Source organism: Dunckerocampus dactyliophorus, chromosome 19 (assembly GCF_027744805.1).
Source record: "Dunckerocampus dactyliophorus isolate RoL2022-P2 chromosome 19, RoL_Ddac_1.1, whole genome shotgun sequence".
NCBI classification, from domain to species: domain Eukaryota; kingdom Metazoa; phylum Chordata; class Actinopteri; order Syngnathiformes; family Syngnathidae; genus Dunckerocampus; species Dunckerocampus dactyliophorus.
Genome location: NC_072837.1, coordinates 11,650,530 through 11,670,944, shown reverse-complemented (window position 1 = coordinate 11,670,944; position 20,415 = coordinate 11,650,530). Strand labels below are relative to the sequence as shown.

Sequence of the window (20,415 nt, the reverse complement as noted above, 5' to 3'; positions counted from 1 at the left end):
ATTTGATATATATTTGATATATTTGATACATATATAGCGAGAGAAAGAAGCTTTATTGTTCATCATACATATACATATAGCATATATGTATGTGTGTTGTGTATTAATGTTATATTTACATATGTGTGTGTAAATGTTTATATATACAATTTACATGACCAATACTGCCTATACTGAATTTAATATTATTAAAATGCTTAGCACAATTAGATAATACATAATGATACATATTTGAAATTTACATAATTTGAATGCTTTGGTGACGTTTGTAAAAAAAAACAAAAAAAAACAATAAACAATAAAAGATATCAAACTGCGAATTTTACGATGGGACTTCCGAGTGACTGTATGCCATCACGTGACGTCAAGCGGTCAAGGAGAACGCTGCCCTTGATAGATTGACAGCTCTGTGGACCAGTCACACTTCAGCAACAGAGGTTCTATAATTCGATTGGCCAAACGGAATGATGACGTATAAGGTGCCTATATAAACCCGCCGCATCCAACCGCTTGCATCGCTGTACACAGTATGGCTGGGGATATTAGCTAGCACTCGCTAACGGTATTCTCTGCAAAAGGGAAGACGGTAACAGAAGAGAAAAATCAACATCTGGATTGCTAAACGGACTTGTACACCATTAAGTTACAACTGATTTGAATACAGATTCATTAAGACGAAACGTTATAACCGACGTTTTATTATTTGTTTTTTTTTGGTTGGGTGTCTGTTGTCTCATGATGGAAGATAACGGTGCACATTTCTTCGAGGGGACCGAGAAGCTTTTGGAAGTGTGGTTTTCCCGGCAGGACGAGACCAAGGGAACCGGGGACCTGAGAACCATCCCGAGGTTTGTGTCTTGTGGAAGTTGGGGCTCGTATCAGGTATCCTCCTCGTCGTTTTCCGAACCCCGAGCACATTATCGATGATTCATTATGCATTCGTCAGCCGGTTTTAAAAGCGGAATTTGATCATGTTAGATGTTGTTCATTCTTTTATTCTTCTAAATAAAGACCAAAGACGGGAGAGCTTGGCAGCCCACGCAGTTAATTAGCTTGTACCGCCAGTCAAAAATGGCCACCCGGTCGGCAGTCATTCATTTGTTTAGTAGACATGTTGACTTAAAATGATTAGATGTTGACAGAGTTCTGATGTGTCTTTGCGCAACGTTAGAAATGATTTAACCCGCTGGTTAAGTTCTAACAAAAACACGATTTATACCACAGGTGTCTGACGTTGGGTAGTTTTTTGGCACGGTTCAAAACATACGAGACAAATATGGCTGTCAAACAATTCTAATTTTGTCGACTTTTGCTTGGCTTGAGGTTATTTATCCGCCATTATCAAGATTTAGGGTTAAAACACGGTGCCAGCTCTGTGGTGGTCGATACAATTACATCACTGGGATTAATAATAAAGAAGTCCTTTTAAGAGGTAGGGAAGTAGTATCAATTTATAATTGATTATATTTTTTCCTGCGTCATTTTGACTAAACTCGGCCACGTTGAAGATGTCAAGCATGCGGTCGACAGTCACTACCGCGTGTTCGCTAGCTACCTGACACATAACGAATAATTAACCATATAAACTACTGGGTCGTTCTAGTTTGCTTTACCAAGATTTGAAAACTTGGTTGAATGGGTTGAACGTTGCAGGCAACGCGGATCTTAAAAATAAGTTAAGTTAAAGCCACAGGAAGGTCGCCGAAAGTTAAAAGGAAGGGGACCAACTTTCCCACAAGCTTGTTTCCGGTCACGTTGCCAAGCCATGCAGGCTAGTCCCCTCCTCACTCCCCAGTGCTTTTCATTGGCCGGAGGGGATTCATACTTATACCGGCAGACTTTGACCTCCTATTTTGTCATTTATCTGACGTTAAAACACGAATGTTCTACAGCCTAGCTTCCTAAAGTGGGGAACGTGTACAGGGTTACGCAAATTGTCATGGGGGTGCGTGAATAAAAATTAAAAAACAATTAGCTCCTATACTCAATTACGAGTGCGCCTCACGGCGCAGCAGCAAGGAGACAGACCGTGAAGTTGTCAGTTGCCCTGTGCGCATATGAACACATAAAGATTGATGATGATTTTGTGCATTAAGACTCTTTAATCTGAAATATTTCGTTGATATTGGTATTCCAATCCAAACATGGCACAGCAGTGAAAACCTAGCTGTCACTGTGATTGGGGCTTTATCGTTGGTTGTATTTTTATACTTTGGATACTGCTTTATCGTAATTGTTAAACTTTCTCCTTCAATTTGGTATTAAATCAATATGCAGACTTAAACCATAGCCATCCCGAGTGAACAAAAATTCATTCCATTCAAACGGAAGGATGCCAACATCAAACTAGAATAAAATATATGCAGGATGATTACTTATCCATTTATCAGTGCTCATGTGAAACTTGATCGAAATGTGACCATGCAAAATACTCACAAGCATTTTAGCCAGTCAAAGCTTGACAATGCAGTGTTTGGTGCAAATGCGGATTCATGAATATAAGATAATTCTTCACTAATGGTGCCAAGGGTGGGTGATGCTGCAAATTTTAGTATCAATCCGATACCAAGCAGACACGGGGGGGATAGTATTGCCCATATAGAACATAGTCACTCACTTTTATAGTGCTTTTCCACCTCCAAGACACTCAAAGCGCCTTGACACTGTTAGCACATTTACCTACTGATGACGCAGCATCAGGAGCAACTGGGGTTCAGTATCTTGCCCAAGGACACTTCGACATAACGGGAGAGGACTGAGGATTGAACGTACAACCTTCAGGTTGCGAGACTACCACTCTATCACCTGAGCTATGCCGCCCCAAAATGTTCACCATTCACCATTTTGCCTTTTAATTTGTTGTTCATGATTATATTGTAAGGCAATACGGAATTAGGCAAACAAAATGTATTGGTATGGGCACATTTTATGTGTAGCAAGTTAACATAGAAATGCAGTATATCAATCATTAGTTATTCCCTGAGTTTGTAAACGATATAGTAAGATGCTAAGCTACATTTTCCACTGTTTGTTTCCTATTGATTTGGTCCATCTAGGGCCTAACTGATTATTCGATTCATCGAGACCACAAGCTTCAGCTTAATCAACTCTGTAAATAATTTAGTTGCAGCTCTGTTATTAGTCTCTCCCCCTAGTTTTTTCCTTCTTTTGACTGTCTTGATAGTTTCCATTCATCCATGCGTAAGGCAAACCAGTTTGCACCTCTGCCTATTCACCACCCACACAGTCGACTTGCAATGGTCTCACAAGCTCTCGTCCTGTCACAAAGGTTGCTGTGTGTCCATCCATTGAACGAGGACCGGGCGTTAGTTTGCAGCCAGAGGGCAGATTAAAGGCTCACAGGGCTGCTGTCCGTGTGCCAGGCTGGCTGGCTGTTAGCCAAGTGCCAAATAAAGCCACAGGGCATGTGATGGACATGTAGTGTGCACTCACCTTAACCCCAGGGCTTCCTTCTTTTTCTCCCTCTTAGCCCTTTTTAACTTTTAGACACTGCCGCTCTTCTTTTTTTAAATGCCTGATTGCTGATAGATTGTTTGCCAGTGCGCTGTCTTTTTAGTTAATCACCAAATTATCTTAATAAAAGGCATCCTTTGTCTATTTATGAGCCTCTAGGGGCATACGCGCTATTGTAGTATTTGGCTGTCATTTGCACTCCTTTCTGAGAGTCCAGTGTGAGGAAAATGTGATCCCGCCGGAGCACCACAAATAGCCTCCGGTGTATGTTTCACACTCAAGTGGGAGTTGACCTCCGTCTCCAATGACGCCGTCTCGCTGTTCTGAGGCTGCTACGTTGGCCCTCTGCTGCTGTCAGCTTGCATAGCGACTCATTAATGTTAAGAGGAAGGTGTTTCTTTCCATTTCTCTAAAGGGATTGTAGTATTTTTAGTCTCAGGGCATCCAGTAAAGCACGATGGAAAAAATCCTGCAAACAAAAAATTTTGAGTTGTCCAAATCTGAGATGAAAACTGTTAAGTAGTACAGTGGGACCCGTTTAAGGACCTCATTGTCAACACCCAAATGGGTAATTTGATGAACTTAATCATTTTGGCTCGTGTGTTTGTGAAGCAGCGGTAAATCAATAAAGACAACAAAGGGGCGTCGGACTGCCACTTTCATTCAAAGCTTCGACAAGACCAAAGGTCCTTTTCGTCTTTTGTGACAGACTTCACAGCCGAACATAGACGGAAATGAGAACCAACTGCTGTAGGTTGGGACTGCCTTTGTGACCTAAGGATTGTCGAATCTGATTCGTTAGATTTTGTCCGTAGTCATTTTTTTTTGTGTGTGCCATTAATAACTTTTCCACTTGAAAGAAAAAGGCTAAAAGACTCTGAAACAAATTACCTTTTGTAGTGACACAGAAAGCAAGTTGCACAAAAGCAAAACATGGTCAATTTCGGCAAGTGAGCATGTCACACATCAGCGAAGTCCGTACACATAAAATAGGAACAGCATGGCTTGAAAACCAACAACTTGCCAAACTCATAGCAGCCTCATTCCGTGGATTAAAATCCACAGGGGGGATATAAAATGAACTCTGTGCAACAGCCTTACCAGTTTTAAATGATATTCTCGTGTGATAATGTAAGAAGCTGCTGACACAAGTTGCACTTGACCTTCTGGAGTAATCTGTAACCTTTTCAAAATACTTCCACACTTGGGATGATTTTTTTTGGAGCCATTATGAGCCAGTAAGTCCGTCTATGCTGAAAATCGCCATGGCGCTCACCTCAGCTACGTTTGAATTGTGCAACAGCAGTGGGTGATTTTATTCATACATAGTAAGTATAGCTCTGCTTAAAAGTACACACACATCATTTTAAATTCTTCATTAACACAAATTAGTCAGATTTTTGATTCAAATTAAAACTATTTAACAAAAAAACAGGACATTCTATGTAAAAATGTATGCTCAGCAGCAGCCGTGGGCACCCCCATGTAGTCAGAATCACAACAATCTTGATCACATGACATTTTCATACGATCCGACTGCGAGGTTGATAGTTGATTTATTCTAAGACACCCCGAAAAAAATCCTCCATTCTCCTTATGGTGAAAACTCAATGTGCAAACAATGTTTATGTTGGCGTATGTCGACATGAGTCGGACAATCCAAGGGACGTCGACTTAAATGGGTTCCGCTGTAGTTGGACTAAAGACACTTACAAACTGGATAACGGGCGTTTTTAAATTACAAACTTGGGTTAACAATGGAAGTGTTTTGTTTGCTCATGAGACTATTTGTAGTAATGAAATATGAGCAAGAATAATTAATGGAACGGTAAATATTTACTGTGTTTGAAGTGGCTGCAACCAGCAGTGGTCAATTTGCAGTCTAAGAATAATAATAATACAACTCTGAATTGTCCAGCCAGCTATGCCCTATGCCCTTGGGTAATTCGTATATTTGGTGCAGTGATTTTTTGAGACCAAAGTCTTATCTGCAGATGTTTTTTTTTTTTTTTTTAACACAAGTTTGAGGAATGTTATCGTAGCCATTTATTGTTATCTTAGCCATTTATTTTATTGGACCTTATCACATAATAGCCGTTTTAAGATTGGAAGGATCTATGGTTTGTTTTGTCACGTGGTTCAGTCCGCGTGTCTGTAGGTGAGCATTGTGTATTAACATCGTTTTCACTCTGTGATCCATTCTTGTCTGGATGTAACTATTTACGAATCCGGCAGTGTGGATGTGAATTTTTTTCAACCCTCCAAAAAAAAAACAAAAACAAATCAAATCTCAGGAGTGTTCCTTAATGTAATTTTGTAAAATCCACTTTGCCAGTGTTCAAATACCCGCATGACCTTTTCTGTGCTTTTTTTTGCAACAAGTATTCCTTTCTTTATTCCCCCCGCCCATCGGTATTGTGTTGGCGATACTTTCTGTAAAGGTTGAATACGAGGAAGTGAAGGAGTTGATGCTAAACATGGCCCATTTTTGTGTTCCCTTTTTAGGTTTGAATGGGACAAACTTCTGGAGAATGTGCACTGTTTGATCATAAGTGTGACAAAGACCGACAAGCAGGAAGCTTATATACTCAGGTGAGATGTGGAGCAGTACGTCTCCTGGGTTTGGCTATGATTAGAAGCCGGGTTGGGATTAGACTGGTCACCTTTAAAGTCTTTGGCCACTGCGCTGCCACTTTCAGGTGACAAGAGGTAGAACATCTTTTAGCTTGTCTTCTATGATGTAGAATGCTTGTATCAAAAAGAGGCGGTTTTCGAAATCTAACATTGTGGACCCTAAGGGAATGGAACACAATAAGCACTAGTAATTATAACTATCTTTTTTTTTTTTTGGACTGATATAAACATAGCGGTATGTTACTTGGGGTTCACTTTGATAGGTATTACTGGAATTAATAAATTGTTTATTACATGTCTGTATGAATTAGTGCTAGGTCAAAAACACATCTGCATTAACATCTGTGGCTATAAGTAGGCCTGTCACGATAACACATTTTGCTGGTCGATAATTGTGCTACAAATTATTGGCGATAATCGATTGTATCGAACTTTTTTTTCAATAGTTGTCATGTGAGGTGTACTACACATTTGAACCACTACATAGTACTCAAGTATAGTATACGGTGTACCTGTGTGAGACATTAGCTTGACACAGAAGTTGCCTGTATGTATGTTTTTTGCAATGTAGCCAGCGACACTGTGAGAGCGCACCATTTTGCACTGTTTGGTTTAGATTTGCGGACCAAACGCCTCAGTAAGCGTGCCCGAGGCACCTGCAAGTTTTTGGGTCAATTATTGTGACAGGCCTAGCTATAAGCAACCTCCTTATGTAGTTATTAAGTCTTCAGCCGTAGCTGCATGTGAAGTATGATGAGTGGGTTATCTGTGCACGCGCTTTATATTGTTGGTTGCACTACTCTGCTGTCGCTGCACGCGCATTTGTTAGAGTTGAAACTTGGAGGTTGTGTATAATGGGTGTTGAAATTTTCCCAGTTTTTGGCCCGCCGTCTTCGCGGTTTAAGTAAATGAACACCCCAGCTGCAGTTAGAGCATTTAAAGTATTTTAGCATCCACAATTACAATTAAAAAAACAAAACAAAACAAAACAAAACAAAAACAAACAAAAACAAACACATTTAATATATAATGAGAAAATTTAATTGAATACATTGCTTAATTATAATTTTGGGGGTCATGAATTCTGAATCACAATTGTGCGGCAATATGTTCTATATATATTTTAAAATATATATATAATTGTTTAAATTGATTATATTATCTAATTATTACAAATCTAATTTTAAAAGTAATTGTATAATTCTAAAATACATTTTATTGTAAAATTTTATTGTATTGTAAATTATTGTAAAAAATTCATGTAAAATTATGTGATTATACTTTTACATTAGTAATTATATAATAAATATAATTAAATATTAAAAGTAGAATTATATTTTTTAAATATAGATGAATAAAACGAACCCCCGCACATTTGCGATTCAGAGTTCATGACCCCAAAAAATGGTTCAATTTTAAATTTATTATGAAAAGTATTGTTTAATTTTTAAATTATATTTTAAGTTACACTGAAAGCAGAATTCACCAAGCATTGGATTGTTCACCCACTAATGGGAACGTGCGCTGGGTTTAGACTGTCATGTGACAGGGTAGTTTTACCCTACTGTTGATGTGTTGTTGCACTAGTAGTTACAAATTGAATTATTTTTAAATTAATAATTGTAGAATAAGATAATTTAATCAGAAACAGCTAAAAATATATTTTAAATTAATAATTTTAATTGTATAATTAATAATTTAATATATAATTATTTTTAAATTCATATTATAAAATAATATAAAATTATCAAAACATGCTGAGGCAAGGATCAATTGACTCATTCAATTCCAAAGACGTATTTATAGTTGTTTTTTTTTGTTTGTTTTTTTTTGCTCGCTCCCAAATGTACATCTTTAAATTTTTAGCGAGAGAGGCAAAAAGAGGCAAGATGACGCAAGTGCACAATAAGAGCTGTCACAAATGCAAAAAAAATTGTGTCAAAGTGAAAGTTATGCTTGAGATGTATTTTTTTTCACAAAAAAACTGTTTTTCTCGTTTTTTTTTGTTGTTGTTGGGAACTGATATTACTAGGGGAACGTACCTATGTTCTCCTGCTGATTAGTAAAGAACGGAAAAGGGTATAAAACTTTTTTTTCCCATTGAAAGACGAGAGTCTAATCTTTTCTTATGGTAGGTTCCATGTTTATATCGCCATAGAACACAGTATTCTGTTTGCCTTGAAAAATCAAGTCAAAATCATCTAAAATGGCCGGTACTGAAGGGGTTGAATTTTGAAAAATGGTTGGGATTGAATGAGTTAATAATATATAATTTTTATTTTTTTATTTTTTTTTTTTAATGGTGGAAAAAAAGGCGATTTGCCTATCATAAATGGTCTCCGGGCCACACTTTTGACATCCCTGCTTTGTGAGATATTTGCACAAGTTTTGCTGACATCTCGTGTGATGCCATGCAAGATGGTTTTCAGTAAAGTTTTGATTGTTTTACGAGGCTATTTTTCCCTCGATTTTTGGTGAAACTCTAAATGATCTGACTAGCAAGTTGAAAGCATAGCATGTAATACAATGTGTTAAGTCTGACAATGATAGGACTATTTGAAGAGGAGAGCTGATGAAAAATGGATTACTTGTCACCTATTTTCTGTGGTAGCACTTAAATTAAAAGCATCCTTTGACATCCCCACCCCCACCCCCTTTGCTCCGTTCAGTGAGAGTAGCATGTTTGTCTCCAAGAGACGTTTCATTTTGAAAACATGCGGAACCACCCTCTTACTGCAAGCACTGGTGCCTCTGCTGGAACTCGCCAGGGAGTACTGCGGGTTTGATGCCATCGAGGTGAGCCGCGTCCTCTTAACATGCGCATCACCAGCACAGACCTATTGAGTCAGTCAGTGTTTTGCAGACCCTGTCCAACCCTGTTATTGTGTTTTGCAGAATTTCTTCTACTCCCGCAAGAATTTTATGAAACCTACCCATCAAGAGTTCCCTCATCGAAACTTCCAAGAGGAAGTAGACTTTCTTGGCCAGATTTTCCCAAGTATGTAAACATAAAAAAAAAAAAAAAATGGTTTGTGTTGGGCTCAGGAGGTAGAGCAGTTCATCTAGAAACCAGACGGCTGGTGGTTTGAACCCTGCTTCCTCCATCCCTGTCACTTTTGTTGTGTCCCTGGGCAAAACATTTCACCCTCTTTCCCTCCACTGCTGCCCACACTGGTGTTTAAATGAATGTTGGGTGGTGGTTGGAGAGGCCGCAGGGCAGCTGTGGTTACAAATGTAGATTACCAGCACCAGTGTGTGACTGGAGTGAATAAATAATGGGTTTCTCTGTAGAACACTTGGGTGCTTGGGAAGGCACAAAATAAATCCATTCCATCATTAATGTAATCCAACCCATTTAAGTCATCAGCGTTCTTCTTATTACTTGCAGTCGATTCCCGACTCTGCCCCAACACGTCGTCCCGCAGCGGCCATACAGAGCCCACGTGTTCACAACAACAGCAGCATTTGCTGTGCAACAACATGTTAAGCACTGACTAGGAGTCAAAAGATGTTGCAGCGGAGTGCAACACCTGTCCTGCGCGAGGTTACAGCGGTGGCACAGAACCGGGGAAGTTTAATACGACCAAAGTCGTTGCCCATTTGAAGCAGCATCACACTGGGGAAACTCCCACAGGAGGACAAGAAATCATTAGCATATAACACAAAAGATGACCTCCCCTGTCAGTGGTGAGTGAAGTTGGGTTTAAAGGCTTAATTGAGCATCTTGAACCTTCCTGCTATATTGCGCCCAGCCGCCACTAAATTGTGGATAGAACTATACCCCACCTGCAGAAAGAAGTAAATGGGCCCGTTTTTGATTAGTGTTCTGAGTAAAATCACTTGATCAAGATTTTCTAACATGGCACACTACAAAATAAGTAAAAAGGATGTATGATTCGTGCTGATATTAAATTGATACGGGCATCAGCCGTTATACAAATATCATTATCCGGATCGGGAGTGAAAAAGTTGTATCGGGACACCCCTAATAACTACTGTCTAGTTGGCAGTGGCTTGCTGTTCAGTGCAAAGTAAGCTTCAACATAAAAGCATGACAGTATTAACCAGGGGTGGGGAAAATAATCAATTCTTTGATGCATTGCGAGGCGGACATTGACGATTATTAATCGATTCATAAATGTCAATCGATGCTGATGGAACAAACAAACAAAAAAAAAAACAGAACAAAAATGCAGAAAGCGGAAGTGCCGCCCGGACAGTTTATGGTGGTGCACCTAAGACGCTAAAAGAATGGCTGAGCGTAAACTCCGACCCGCACCCGCTGGATTTAAAGCGAGCGTCTTGAAGCATTTTGGCTTTCACGTAGTTGAAGGTAAAAATGAGCTGGACAAGACCCTGACAATATGTAAGCTTTGTCATACAAGCTTCAAATATTTTGGGACCATGACAAACATGAGAACCCACATAGCAGGTTTCCACTCGAACCAGGAGGAAAAACAGCCAGCTCAAGTTGCTGCCGACCAGAGAACCATCGAGCAGGCGATAACTAATTTTCCACGCAACTGGGAAAAGACATTATGTCACCGTAACAGCACACTTCATTACTGATGACTGGCAGATAGCGTCTGGTTCTACAAACGAGAGGAATGAATGAGAGATATACCGGCGCCAGTATGGCTCAGCTGCTCAACAATGTTGCAGAGGCATGTTGATTTCTTGTGACATATTCATGTGTATTTTTTTGTATTTGTGAATTATATATATATATATATGTTGGTTATTCATAATATACTCAAGTCTGCAAGCATTATTTTTGTCAGATTCTATGCTCAGGATGTTTTAATTCAGAAGTTTATCTATTTATTTATGAACAATGGCAGATTTTTTTTCTGTTTTTGGTTCAGAATATGCTGAAGTTTGTGTTAATTTTCTACATTCTGCAACTGGCGCAATATACTCCTCCTGCTGGTTCAATGGGAAATATGTTGGTAAATGGTAACCTTCCAATTAAGACAATGGAAGTAAATGAATCTGTTTCATGTTTATTTTAATTTTGGATCATTACAAATATGCTTTGTTTTGGTAGTACACAGTTAGTACAAAGATTCGTTGATCACAAAAGTTGCATCGATAATCGTTTCGTTTTATCAATGCAATCACAGGCCTCTGAATCGTAATCGCATCGAATCGTGAGGTAGCCAGAGATTCCCTCCCCAAGTATTAACCTGGATTTGACCACAGCAACTAACAGCTTTAGGACCAACTTTTACTTTTTTGCCTGATGCTTGGAAGTGGGATGCAGCAGCACATGAATATAGTCTTGCTTAACGCAGGCCGCTAGGATTATTTGGGCTGCTCTTCAGTTTCCTGCAGACTTGATTCTCCCGGTCATCTGCCTGCTCTTATTTGGCAAATTGAGATCTCTAAAGACATCTGTGTATGTCCTATCTATATCCAATCTGCTAAATAAAGAAAAAAACACAATCCAGTCATGCCCTATTTATATCCAATCTGCTGATTTTTTTAATGGGTTTCTCTTTGGCCCATGTCTGATGTTCTCCACAAAGTTTCATAGAAAAGTGTTATGTAGTTTCTGTGTAATCCTGCGTGCCATCTACCAAACAAACAGCAATTTAAAGATCGAGGGAAGGAATGCTTAAGCCCAGGGCTGTATTGACTTGGGACGGGCAAGCTGATCCACTGGATAATCATCCAAAATTAATTTCATTAAAAAATGTCACTTTGTAGTCCTGTGGCTGTTTTACGCTTCATAATTTCATGCAGGTTTAAAGCAATTAGGCCAGTTTATTATATCATCTTCCTCTTTTCCAGATGGTGCAGCCTACTGTATGGGACGTTTGAACTCTGACTGCTGGTAAGAACACATTGTTGCTGGACATGACCTTGAAACATGCATGTTTACATTCCTTCCAAATCCAGGCAGTAATGTGGTGTTGAAAATAACTTTCCTCAACGTTGTCTTTTTAATGAATCCCTTGCACACGTTCTGTTGCATACCAGGTATCTGTTTACTCTGGACTTGCCAGAGTACTGGGAGAACAAGTATGCGGATCAGACACTGGAAGTTCTGATGAGTGACCTTGATCCAGCCATTATGGACCAGTTCTATATGAAAGATGGTGTTTCTGCAAGTGATGTCACTCGTGTAAGCATTGCCTTTTTAAAATGGGACATTTCCACCGAGCCTTTCAGTTCAGTTTGACTTTCCATGCTACAGTTTGGAACAGCAAGCCGTGATCTGGTTTGCGTGTTTCGGCTACATGATTACAGTGGATCCTCGCGTAACCCCCCTGGTTCCACCCCAGACTCGAGCCAATGAGAGTTGAGGGCGCTAAGGGAGCTTAAAGCCCAGACGTCCAGCGCGACTCTTAAGGTTCAGGGAGTGGGGTTTAGCAATGTACATTCGCACAGCCACAGCGGCTCTCATCCGGGGCACGGCACCGATGTAACCCTCCTGCTTCAGCCAGCCCCTTGATCTGCCCTGACCTCCAACCAAAGTCCGCAGAATAAGTTAGCCATTGAGCGGAATCTAACCTCTAACCTAACTTTTTGGATGGAAGTGCTGGAGCGGAGTCTGTAATGGACTCCTGATATTTTAGATGCAGACCGATATCTTTCGATACTCGTTTTTGTTGCTAATATCAGACCAGTATCCATTATCAATATCCGAAACCCTAGTCTGCATGGGCAAATCAATTACTCGCAGATTTTCGACATTCGGTGGTAGTTTTGAAATACAACCTACTGTAATTGTTGAATAACACATTATGCTAGGCTTAGTTTTTGACGCCGGATGCTCTTCCTGAGGCAACCCTGTCCGGGAATCAAACTCATGGCGTGTACCATTACACCAATAGGGATCATAAATGCGGTACAACACATAAATATTCGGAGAATCACCTGCTAGCAGTTACCAGTTTCATTTACCAAAATCATTAAAGCCGTTTACACAAAAGCTAATCAATTTTGCATTTTATTCCCTTGCTGTATGCAAAACCACCATTAAAATGGAGGTGCGTATCAAATCATCGGCCTTCAATAAATAGATGATCATCTACACCAAAATCGTCTGAGGGCCATTTGCGGCCCATAGTCCATTTTTATTGAGCTGCTTATTCTATAAACAAAACAATAGCTTAGCATGCTTTACCTATAATGGAGTGTTTTCATTTTATCTGCATGTCCTTTGATGAAGTTTCCTCTTTTCAGATGAGTGGAATTTGTGACCTGATACCAGGTTCTGTGATCGACGCCACGATGTTCAACCCATGTGGCTACTCAATGAACGGAATGAAGACTGACGTGAGTGCCGTCTGCCCTTCCTATCCTGTCCCCAGTCTTCATTACCATAACTTGACCCTCCTCTTGCTCCTGCTGCTGATGCAGGGGACCTACTGGACCATCCACATCACACCCGAGCCAGAGTTCTCCTACGTGAGCTTCGAGACCAACCTCTCCCAGACGTCGTACGATGAGCTTGTTCGGAAGGTGGTGGATGTGTTCAAGCCAGGGAAATTAGTGACTACGCTGTTTGTCAACCAGGCATGTTTTTATTTAATTGAACCGCTTTTAATTCAGTGCAAAAGGGGAACCTGTTTATGTTGACAAACAATATAGACTAGCGTTATTCATAATTCTAAAGTGCCTGCTTATGTTGACCTTGACTACACTTGGTAGTAAGTACTTGCTGTGATGGAAGTGTACTTGTAGTGTAAATGGGAACTTATAAAGATAATTCAGGGGTGTCCAAAATGTTCCCAGCGAGGGCCGCATAAGTTAAAATCAAAGGATACGGGGCCACTTTGATATTTCACATTTCGTAACACCCATATGCAGATACGCTAACACGTTGTGTATATTTCAAGAAAAACAACCTTGATCTCAGTTTTGTGGTATAGATGATGGTGTATTACTTATTCCTCCCCTGCTCGTTTTTACAGTTTTACAATATAGTCTTTTCCATAACATAGTGACTTTATTTTTACTTTAGTCTCGTAATATCGCAACTGTTTCCCAACCCAGGTCTATAGTCTTAGTCCCAACCTTAGTTATTGCAGAAATTGTGAAAAAAAAAATTTCCTTTCACGTAATGCTTGTAAAATTTTTATAAATTAGATTTTTATGACTATTGTAATATTTCTACTTTATTCTAGTAAAATTACTACTGGTTTTTGTTGGGTTTCTTAATTGTATTTTAAAAAATGTGTCGAGGGCTGATTTTTATTTTTAAAAAATAAAATAAAATTAGTTGGCCACGGGCTGCAAATGGCTCCCGGACCACACTTCGGACCCCCTTCACGTAAATGATACCCAAGTCAGTCACACTGTACACAGGACACATGAAAGGCATTAAAAAAAATACAGTAATAAACTTTGACCCCTGTGGTTGTCTTGCAGGCCACATACCTTCAGTCTAAGGCCCTGTCCACACGGGAACATTCTTGGGATTTTTTTTCTTTGTCCACACTGCCGCATTAGTAAATTAGTTTCATCCAGAACGGCTGCACGTAAGGCCGTCGTCTTGAGCTTTTCAAGGCTGGTGGAATTACATGTGCGTCATTCCAGGAGTATAAGACCAAATATTGGGAGAAAGTCAACTGCAGTGAGTCATGACAGTCAAAATATTATATTATAATAAAGCTCACTTCTGCTCACGTGACTGCGATGAGGCGGCGGTGGGTCTGTGACATTGTTCTCGTACTGCCTCTCTGCACGGCAACGACAAGGCGGCGTTTTCAGATTTTCCCACTCTGGAAGCCGTTTTGTGTGGATGAGCAGCCGAAACAATAAAATACTTTGTTGTTTTGACCCGAAAACGTTTCTATGTGGACAGCCCCCTTAAAATATTGTTCCGGGCTAGTCTGGAAAGATAACCTCTTCTCACAGATCTCTTTGTAACAGCGCATGGAATCCATGACCCCTTTTAGCATTCAGTCATCTTTATCCTTAATGAATGTCGTGACAGTCGAGCATCTCTCCTCTCTGAACTTTTTATGATCACTTTCGCTTCCATAGAGATGCCTTTCCTTTTCTTTGGTACACTGCGGCTTGGGAGGCATAATGAATTGTAATAAGTAGGTCTGCAATGGTAAATCCATTACCAAAATAGTTGTCGATTCATTGGATAATTTATTTTCATTTAAAAATGTACTTTAAACATCCTGATTTCAGCCGGGCTATTTTTTTTTAAATGGCATTAGTCATCCCAGAAAGCAGACTTATTATTATCTTTTGTGTTTCAGGCAAAACACGATCGCCACACACATCAGCGTTGACTTTGGAAAAGAGCAATTGACATTTTTGCCTCTTGTGATACCTTGCGAAGCAAAACCCTACCGTGTGTCCACACACTACCTAGTGGTAGAACAGTGAAACTACAAGTAGCTATGGCTGTGCCTGCACAGCACGGGCAATATCGTCTTGTTGTTGCGTGCTTTACAACTTGACTATCAAACAAGTCACCGCCACCCCCAGAGCAGACGAGCTGATGCCAAACTCAAAGCCTGCCCCTAAAGTTATTTACTGGTGACGCTCATGTAGCAGTCTGTGCCGATGACTCACTGATTTGCAGGAGACTGTGATGTTTATCATGGAAAAAATGATTAGACCATCCTTGTTTCTTCAGTTTATTGATCCATTTTAATGGCTGGTACAACTAAAGGTACATTTGTTTGGACAAATATAATGATGATAACAAATATAGCTCATAAGAGTTTAAGTTAAGAGCTGATATCTACCAACTTCCATGGTTTTTCTTGATAATAACCAAAATGACTTAAGTTCTTCCATGAATAGCTATAGCATTGTACTGCCAAAAAAAAATGAACTCTTGTGAGCTACTTTTGTTGTCATTGTTATTTGTCCAAAAAAAGGTACCTTTTAGTTGTATCAGGCTTTAAAATGAACAAGAAACTGAAGAAACAAGGGTGGTCTAATCATTTTTTTTTCCATGACTGCACTTCTCTACTTCAATTTCGTGTTTGAGTAATTCCTCTTCCATGCCCTCTTTGCTCTGATTTTTCCATGCATTCTTAAAGGCGGAATTAATTAGTTGTTTTTTTTTATTTGATTAATGTGTTATTAAAATAATAGTTAGTTGCAGCCCAAGTAATAAGCAATGTTCTTCCTTAGTGTGGCTGGGCGGGTACACTGTATTCATCCACTCAGCACGAGGCATGCGCTGCATTTTCCGTTTCAACTGTGATTATGTCGACAGGCGCTTATGTTGACGTCAATCAGTCAGCCAGTCTGAGGCGTGTCGACTTTCAACAGGTTCCACTGTACGTTCACATTGCATCTAATCAGAACCCTCTCCTGTCCCCCTCTCCCCCGCAGAGCTCGAAATGTCGCAGCGTCTTCTCTTCCACCCAAAAGCTGGACGGGTTCAAGCGCGTGGACCGCCAGCTGGCTCAATTCAACGACTACAACTTTGTGTTCACAAGCTACGCCAAGAACTGCCAGAAGAGCTGAAGGTGGAGGATGAAGAAGAAAAAGCGTAAAAAAGCCCCTCCTCCAGTAGAAAGCGTCCCGTCGTCCTCCCATCACGGGGAGGACGGCGAGGCCAGTTTAACCTCCAGTTTGAGTTTGCGTTGTTGTATCTTTGACTTAGACCTCTTGCATGAAAGCTCTTTTCTCTGTTTCGATATGCTAGCTCACTCGTGCTATGACCTTCCGGCGCATGTAGAAGAATTAAACGCGCTCCATTCCAGGCTTCCCACCTGCAAAGGCCCCTTCCTGCAGGTCTCCCCCCTCATCCCACACAGACAGGGCTTCCGGCCGCATTGAGTCCACGCCCCTGGCATGCTCAGACTTGTCCGCTTCCATGTCATTTACATGTGCCACCTGTGCTTTTCATTACCAAATTGAGTACTTGTCTCAATGAATGTAAATGTTGTTGAAAGATTTTTTTTTTTTTTTTTTTTTTTTTTAAACAGCTAAACGTTGCGCCCCGACACGCCTCGTGCTTTACTCTTCCAGACAGACGTGTACTACAGTGAAACTCGTTTCCCCTGCGCTTTCAACATTCGATTCTGCTTTGCACCTGCACTCCTCGTGTTTTAAAAAGTAAAGTGAAGCTTTTAAGCGTGTATGTACAGTGTATAGAATGTATATGAATAATTAACACTTATCCATTAGCGCGTGTAAAGGAAGCTTCTGGGTGGCCATCACGTGGACGGGGTGAACGTGTGTGCAGGTCTTCCCTCGCCAGAATTCTAAGTGTCCCAAACTTTCTGCTTGCCCAGCAGAGCATTTTTCCCCTCGACAATACGCCTCGCCTCTGTCTCTTTCCGCCCCATACAAAAAAAAATCTAAGCGTACAATCGAGGCGCACCAGTCTGAGCATGCCAGGGTCATCCCGGATCATTCCACGTGCATTTCATTTCTGGTGCCCAGACATTTTTTTTGCTGTGAACTGTGCTCCCTTATTTTTCTTTGTGTGCGTACATCAATGGCCTTTTGTTGGTCTCTTGGCTCGGGGTGACCTATGACGCAGTGGTGCATGTCGCTAGTGCCGTGTTGCTATGCTCGACCGTGTCTGTGTGCGCTCCGCCACCCCCCCCCCCCCCCCCCCCCCCCCCCATTTTTGAAGCGCACGTGGAAGTGCTCATTTCTGCTTCTCGTGTATTCCCGCTGCTTAGCTTAGCTTGTGGAGTTCCAGGAAGGCCTGACCAACGGTTTTTATCACCTGCATGAAAAGATCTGGCACGGAGGTTGCTTCTTTTGGAATAGTTTCCCTCTAGTTTGTCCGTCACGGCCTTTTGGAGTGGTATCTTCATTTCCTAGAGGACCAACGTCTGCGCTTGTGCTTTGCAGCCTCATACACACCTGCACTGTTAATTGTCGCCAGTACTTGCAGTCGACCATTTTTGGTCTTCATTGCATCTTTCACTACTACTAACTCCTATTTTGTGTTTATTTGCTTCGGACCAATTTTTTTTTTTTTTTATTTATTTTGAGTTTTCAGTTTTCCACCAGCGTTTGTCACGCTTGCTTTCCAAGTATCGATGAGTGATTTCCACACAACACTGAGAATGTGTCACACACACACACTCAAAAGTGTTAAGTATGGAAGTGTGCGAATTGAGGCACAGCCCTAACGAGTCCACAAATTTAAAAACACAAACGTGAGGTTGCTGTTCTAGGATGTGTTAGCATGGATGGAGAAACTTTGCTGTTCTAATTCTCTTTTGCTGTTCTTTGGATGGTCGAGATGTGCTAAAATTATATCTGTGCTTCGAGCTTGATGCTGAAATAAAGAAAAATATTAATCTGTGCATTGTGGCGTGTGTCAATGTTTGTACGCTGCTACTAGAAGGTGGGCCAAAAGTTCCCACACGTAGGAAATTATGCCTGATGCATTTCTTAGCCTTTATCAGGCTAAAATCCCCTGATTGCGCCACTCTTGGTTTCTATCTTTCGGGGCACTTGAAGGCCATCGTGTGTCCAATGAAGATAAGAGACAAATCATCTCAAGGAATGTATCGCCAACGCCATTACAGGCATAACTTCAACTGTGATCATGTAAGTTCAACAGTGGAAAATAAAGTGTTGTCCAAAATGCATTATTTTTTCTCTTGGGTACGGAAACTTATTTATGGCCCACCTTCTACATCATCTTTTTATGTCTCGTTATCTTATACCACATTAGCTAAGTAGCCCATAAATTGGCATTATAAAGTTGACTATAGGGCAGTGCTTTATATAATCCATATTTGCCATCATTTTTGCGCTAAATATAAAAAAGGAAAACATTGCATTTTATTTCAGTTAATGCCGGGATGTCCGAACTTCTTCCACCGAGAGCCGAGGAGTTATATTTCATAGGTGAAAAAGTGTATCAACTTCAGACTTGCTGTTTTTTGAACAAATAGTTCAACTTTCTATTTAAATTTGTGTAAATTAGGACTTTATTGCCATGACATAACTTTTTCCCTGAGCTAATTTTCTTTTAAAAAAATAAAATTTTAATATTTAAATTCTGATGCTATTTTTCCTCATATTATGAGTTTATTCTCTTGAAATTGTGACGTTCTCATTAGACTTTATTCTCGTAAAATTGCTGGGGTGGGGGGGGTTCCATTGCTGTTTTTTACATTTCCAACTATTTCAACTTTCTTGTAAATTTTCCTCTAATTATAATTTTATTTCCACAATATTTTGACCTTATTCTCATAACTTTTTCCACAACCAAATTTTCCCAAAAATACAACTTTGTCTTTTCATATCTTTTTTTCTTGACTTTGACCTTTATACTAAAATTCTATTTTTCATCATAAGTTATTCTCCCAAAATTACGCCTTTTGTCGTTACAACTTTTTTTCTGTTAATATTTTTACTTTATTCTTGTAAGATTACTGCTTATTTTAAAATTTTTCTTCTTTTTTTGGACACCCCTGAGCAAATGAATGCGTCGGTCTTCAGTTGCAAACATTATTTCCATTGGTTAGAAGTTGCATTACATTTTGTGGCGCATACTGACATCTGGTGGACTGCTGCGTGTACTCTTCCTCTGTTTTCTAAACAGGAAGCGTGTTTTATTTCATAGGCTGCAAGCTATATCTTCAGAACACGTCAATCTAGTGTACAGAGTACTCTTATTATGAATTGTACTTTGTGACTTAACTCGCAAATAACACTGCTAAGTCTTCCAAGCGGGTTTACGTCTTGTGTTTGTCGTTAGGTGGCGGTCCTGTGCCTTAGCTACCATTTAACAACCACGTTTTCGCCATAGAAGAAAAATCTAAAGTGGGTTTCGACTGCGCAGGCGCCGTCAAGCTTAACGGCTGGAAACTGACATTTTTAGTTAATTTTTAGTTTAGTTTATTTTAGAAACAAAGTAATAGGAAACAAAAATAACTCATACTGCGCAAGCGTGCTTTTGCAGCCATCTTGGAAACATATAGACGTAGACGCCGTGTCACTGCGCAATACGTACCCGGAACGCAATCGTTTCAACTGGGTTGCATCACTGAACTCTACTACGTGTAGAGTTCAGTGGGTTGCATGTGCAGATCGGGTGTACATCCGGTCGGTCTAGTTTTCGGCATTCACATGTTAGGCATGTGTAATCTACGCCATCCGTTGATCTATTTTACGGCAGCAAGCAATATACGTCCCCCTTCCACTCCCAAAAACGTTTAAAAGATAAATAGACATTTGACAAATAACAACATAATCAATCTTTTTTTCTTATATCATATCCTTGGTGCAAGTTGACAATTTATAAGCCTTTTCTTTCTTCCATACATTATTTTCTGGGGGGTTTTCCACAAAAAAACAGACAAAACCATTTGCTGGGAAGATTTGTTTGAATGGATTGTATTT

General features: G+C 40.1%; 1 protein-coding gene across 4 annotated transcripts; it reads left to right on the top strand.

Moving 5' to 3' along the window:
• Nucleotides 1-526: 526 nt before the first annotated feature.
• amd1 (adenosylmethionine decarboxylase 1) lies at nucleotides 527-18,713 on the top strand. Of its 4 annotated transcripts, none has more exons than XM_054761629.1 (9): nucleotides 527-848; nucleotides 5,980-6,066; nucleotides 8,778-8,904; nucleotides 9,004-9,106; nucleotides 11,902-11,944; nucleotides 12,091-12,235; nucleotides 13,300-13,392; nucleotides 13,477-13,632; nucleotides 16,426-18,652. In XM_054761629.1, the coding sequence occupies exons 1-9, from the start codon at nucleotides 736-738 to the stop codon at nucleotides 16,558-16,560; spliced, it is 1,002 nt and encodes a 333-aa protein (XP_054617604.1). In that variant the 5' UTR covers nucleotides 527-735; the 3' UTR covers nucleotides 16,561-18,652. The 4 variants fall into 4 exon arrangements, with proteins under 4 accessions (XP_054617604.1, XP_054617606.1, XP_054617607.1 ...); XM_054761630.1 differs by lacking the exon at nucleotides 527-848 and adding an exon at nucleotides 864-882 and having other exon boundaries at nucleotides 16,426-18,659; XM_054761631.1 differs by lacking the exon at nucleotides 8,778-8,904 and having other exon boundaries at nucleotides 16,426-18,713.
• Nucleotides 18,714-20,415: the final 1,702 nt, after the last annotated feature.

What these genes read in the sequence shown, in the direction of transcription:
- amd1 (XM_054761629.1), top strand. Translation starts at nt 736, where the DNA reads ATGATGGAAGATAACGGTGCACATTTCTTCGAGGGGACCGAGAAGCTT. An exon ending in TCTTGGCCAGATTTTCCCAA is followed by an intron (nt 9,107 to 11,901) that starts GTATGTAAACAT and finishes CCTCTTTTCCAG; the next exon opens with ATGGTGCAGCCTACTGTATG. An exon ending in TGAACGGAATGAAGACTGAC is followed by an intron (nt 13,393 to 13,476) that starts GTGAGTGCCGTC and finishes CTGCTGATGCAG; the next exon opens with GGGACCTACTGGACCATCCA.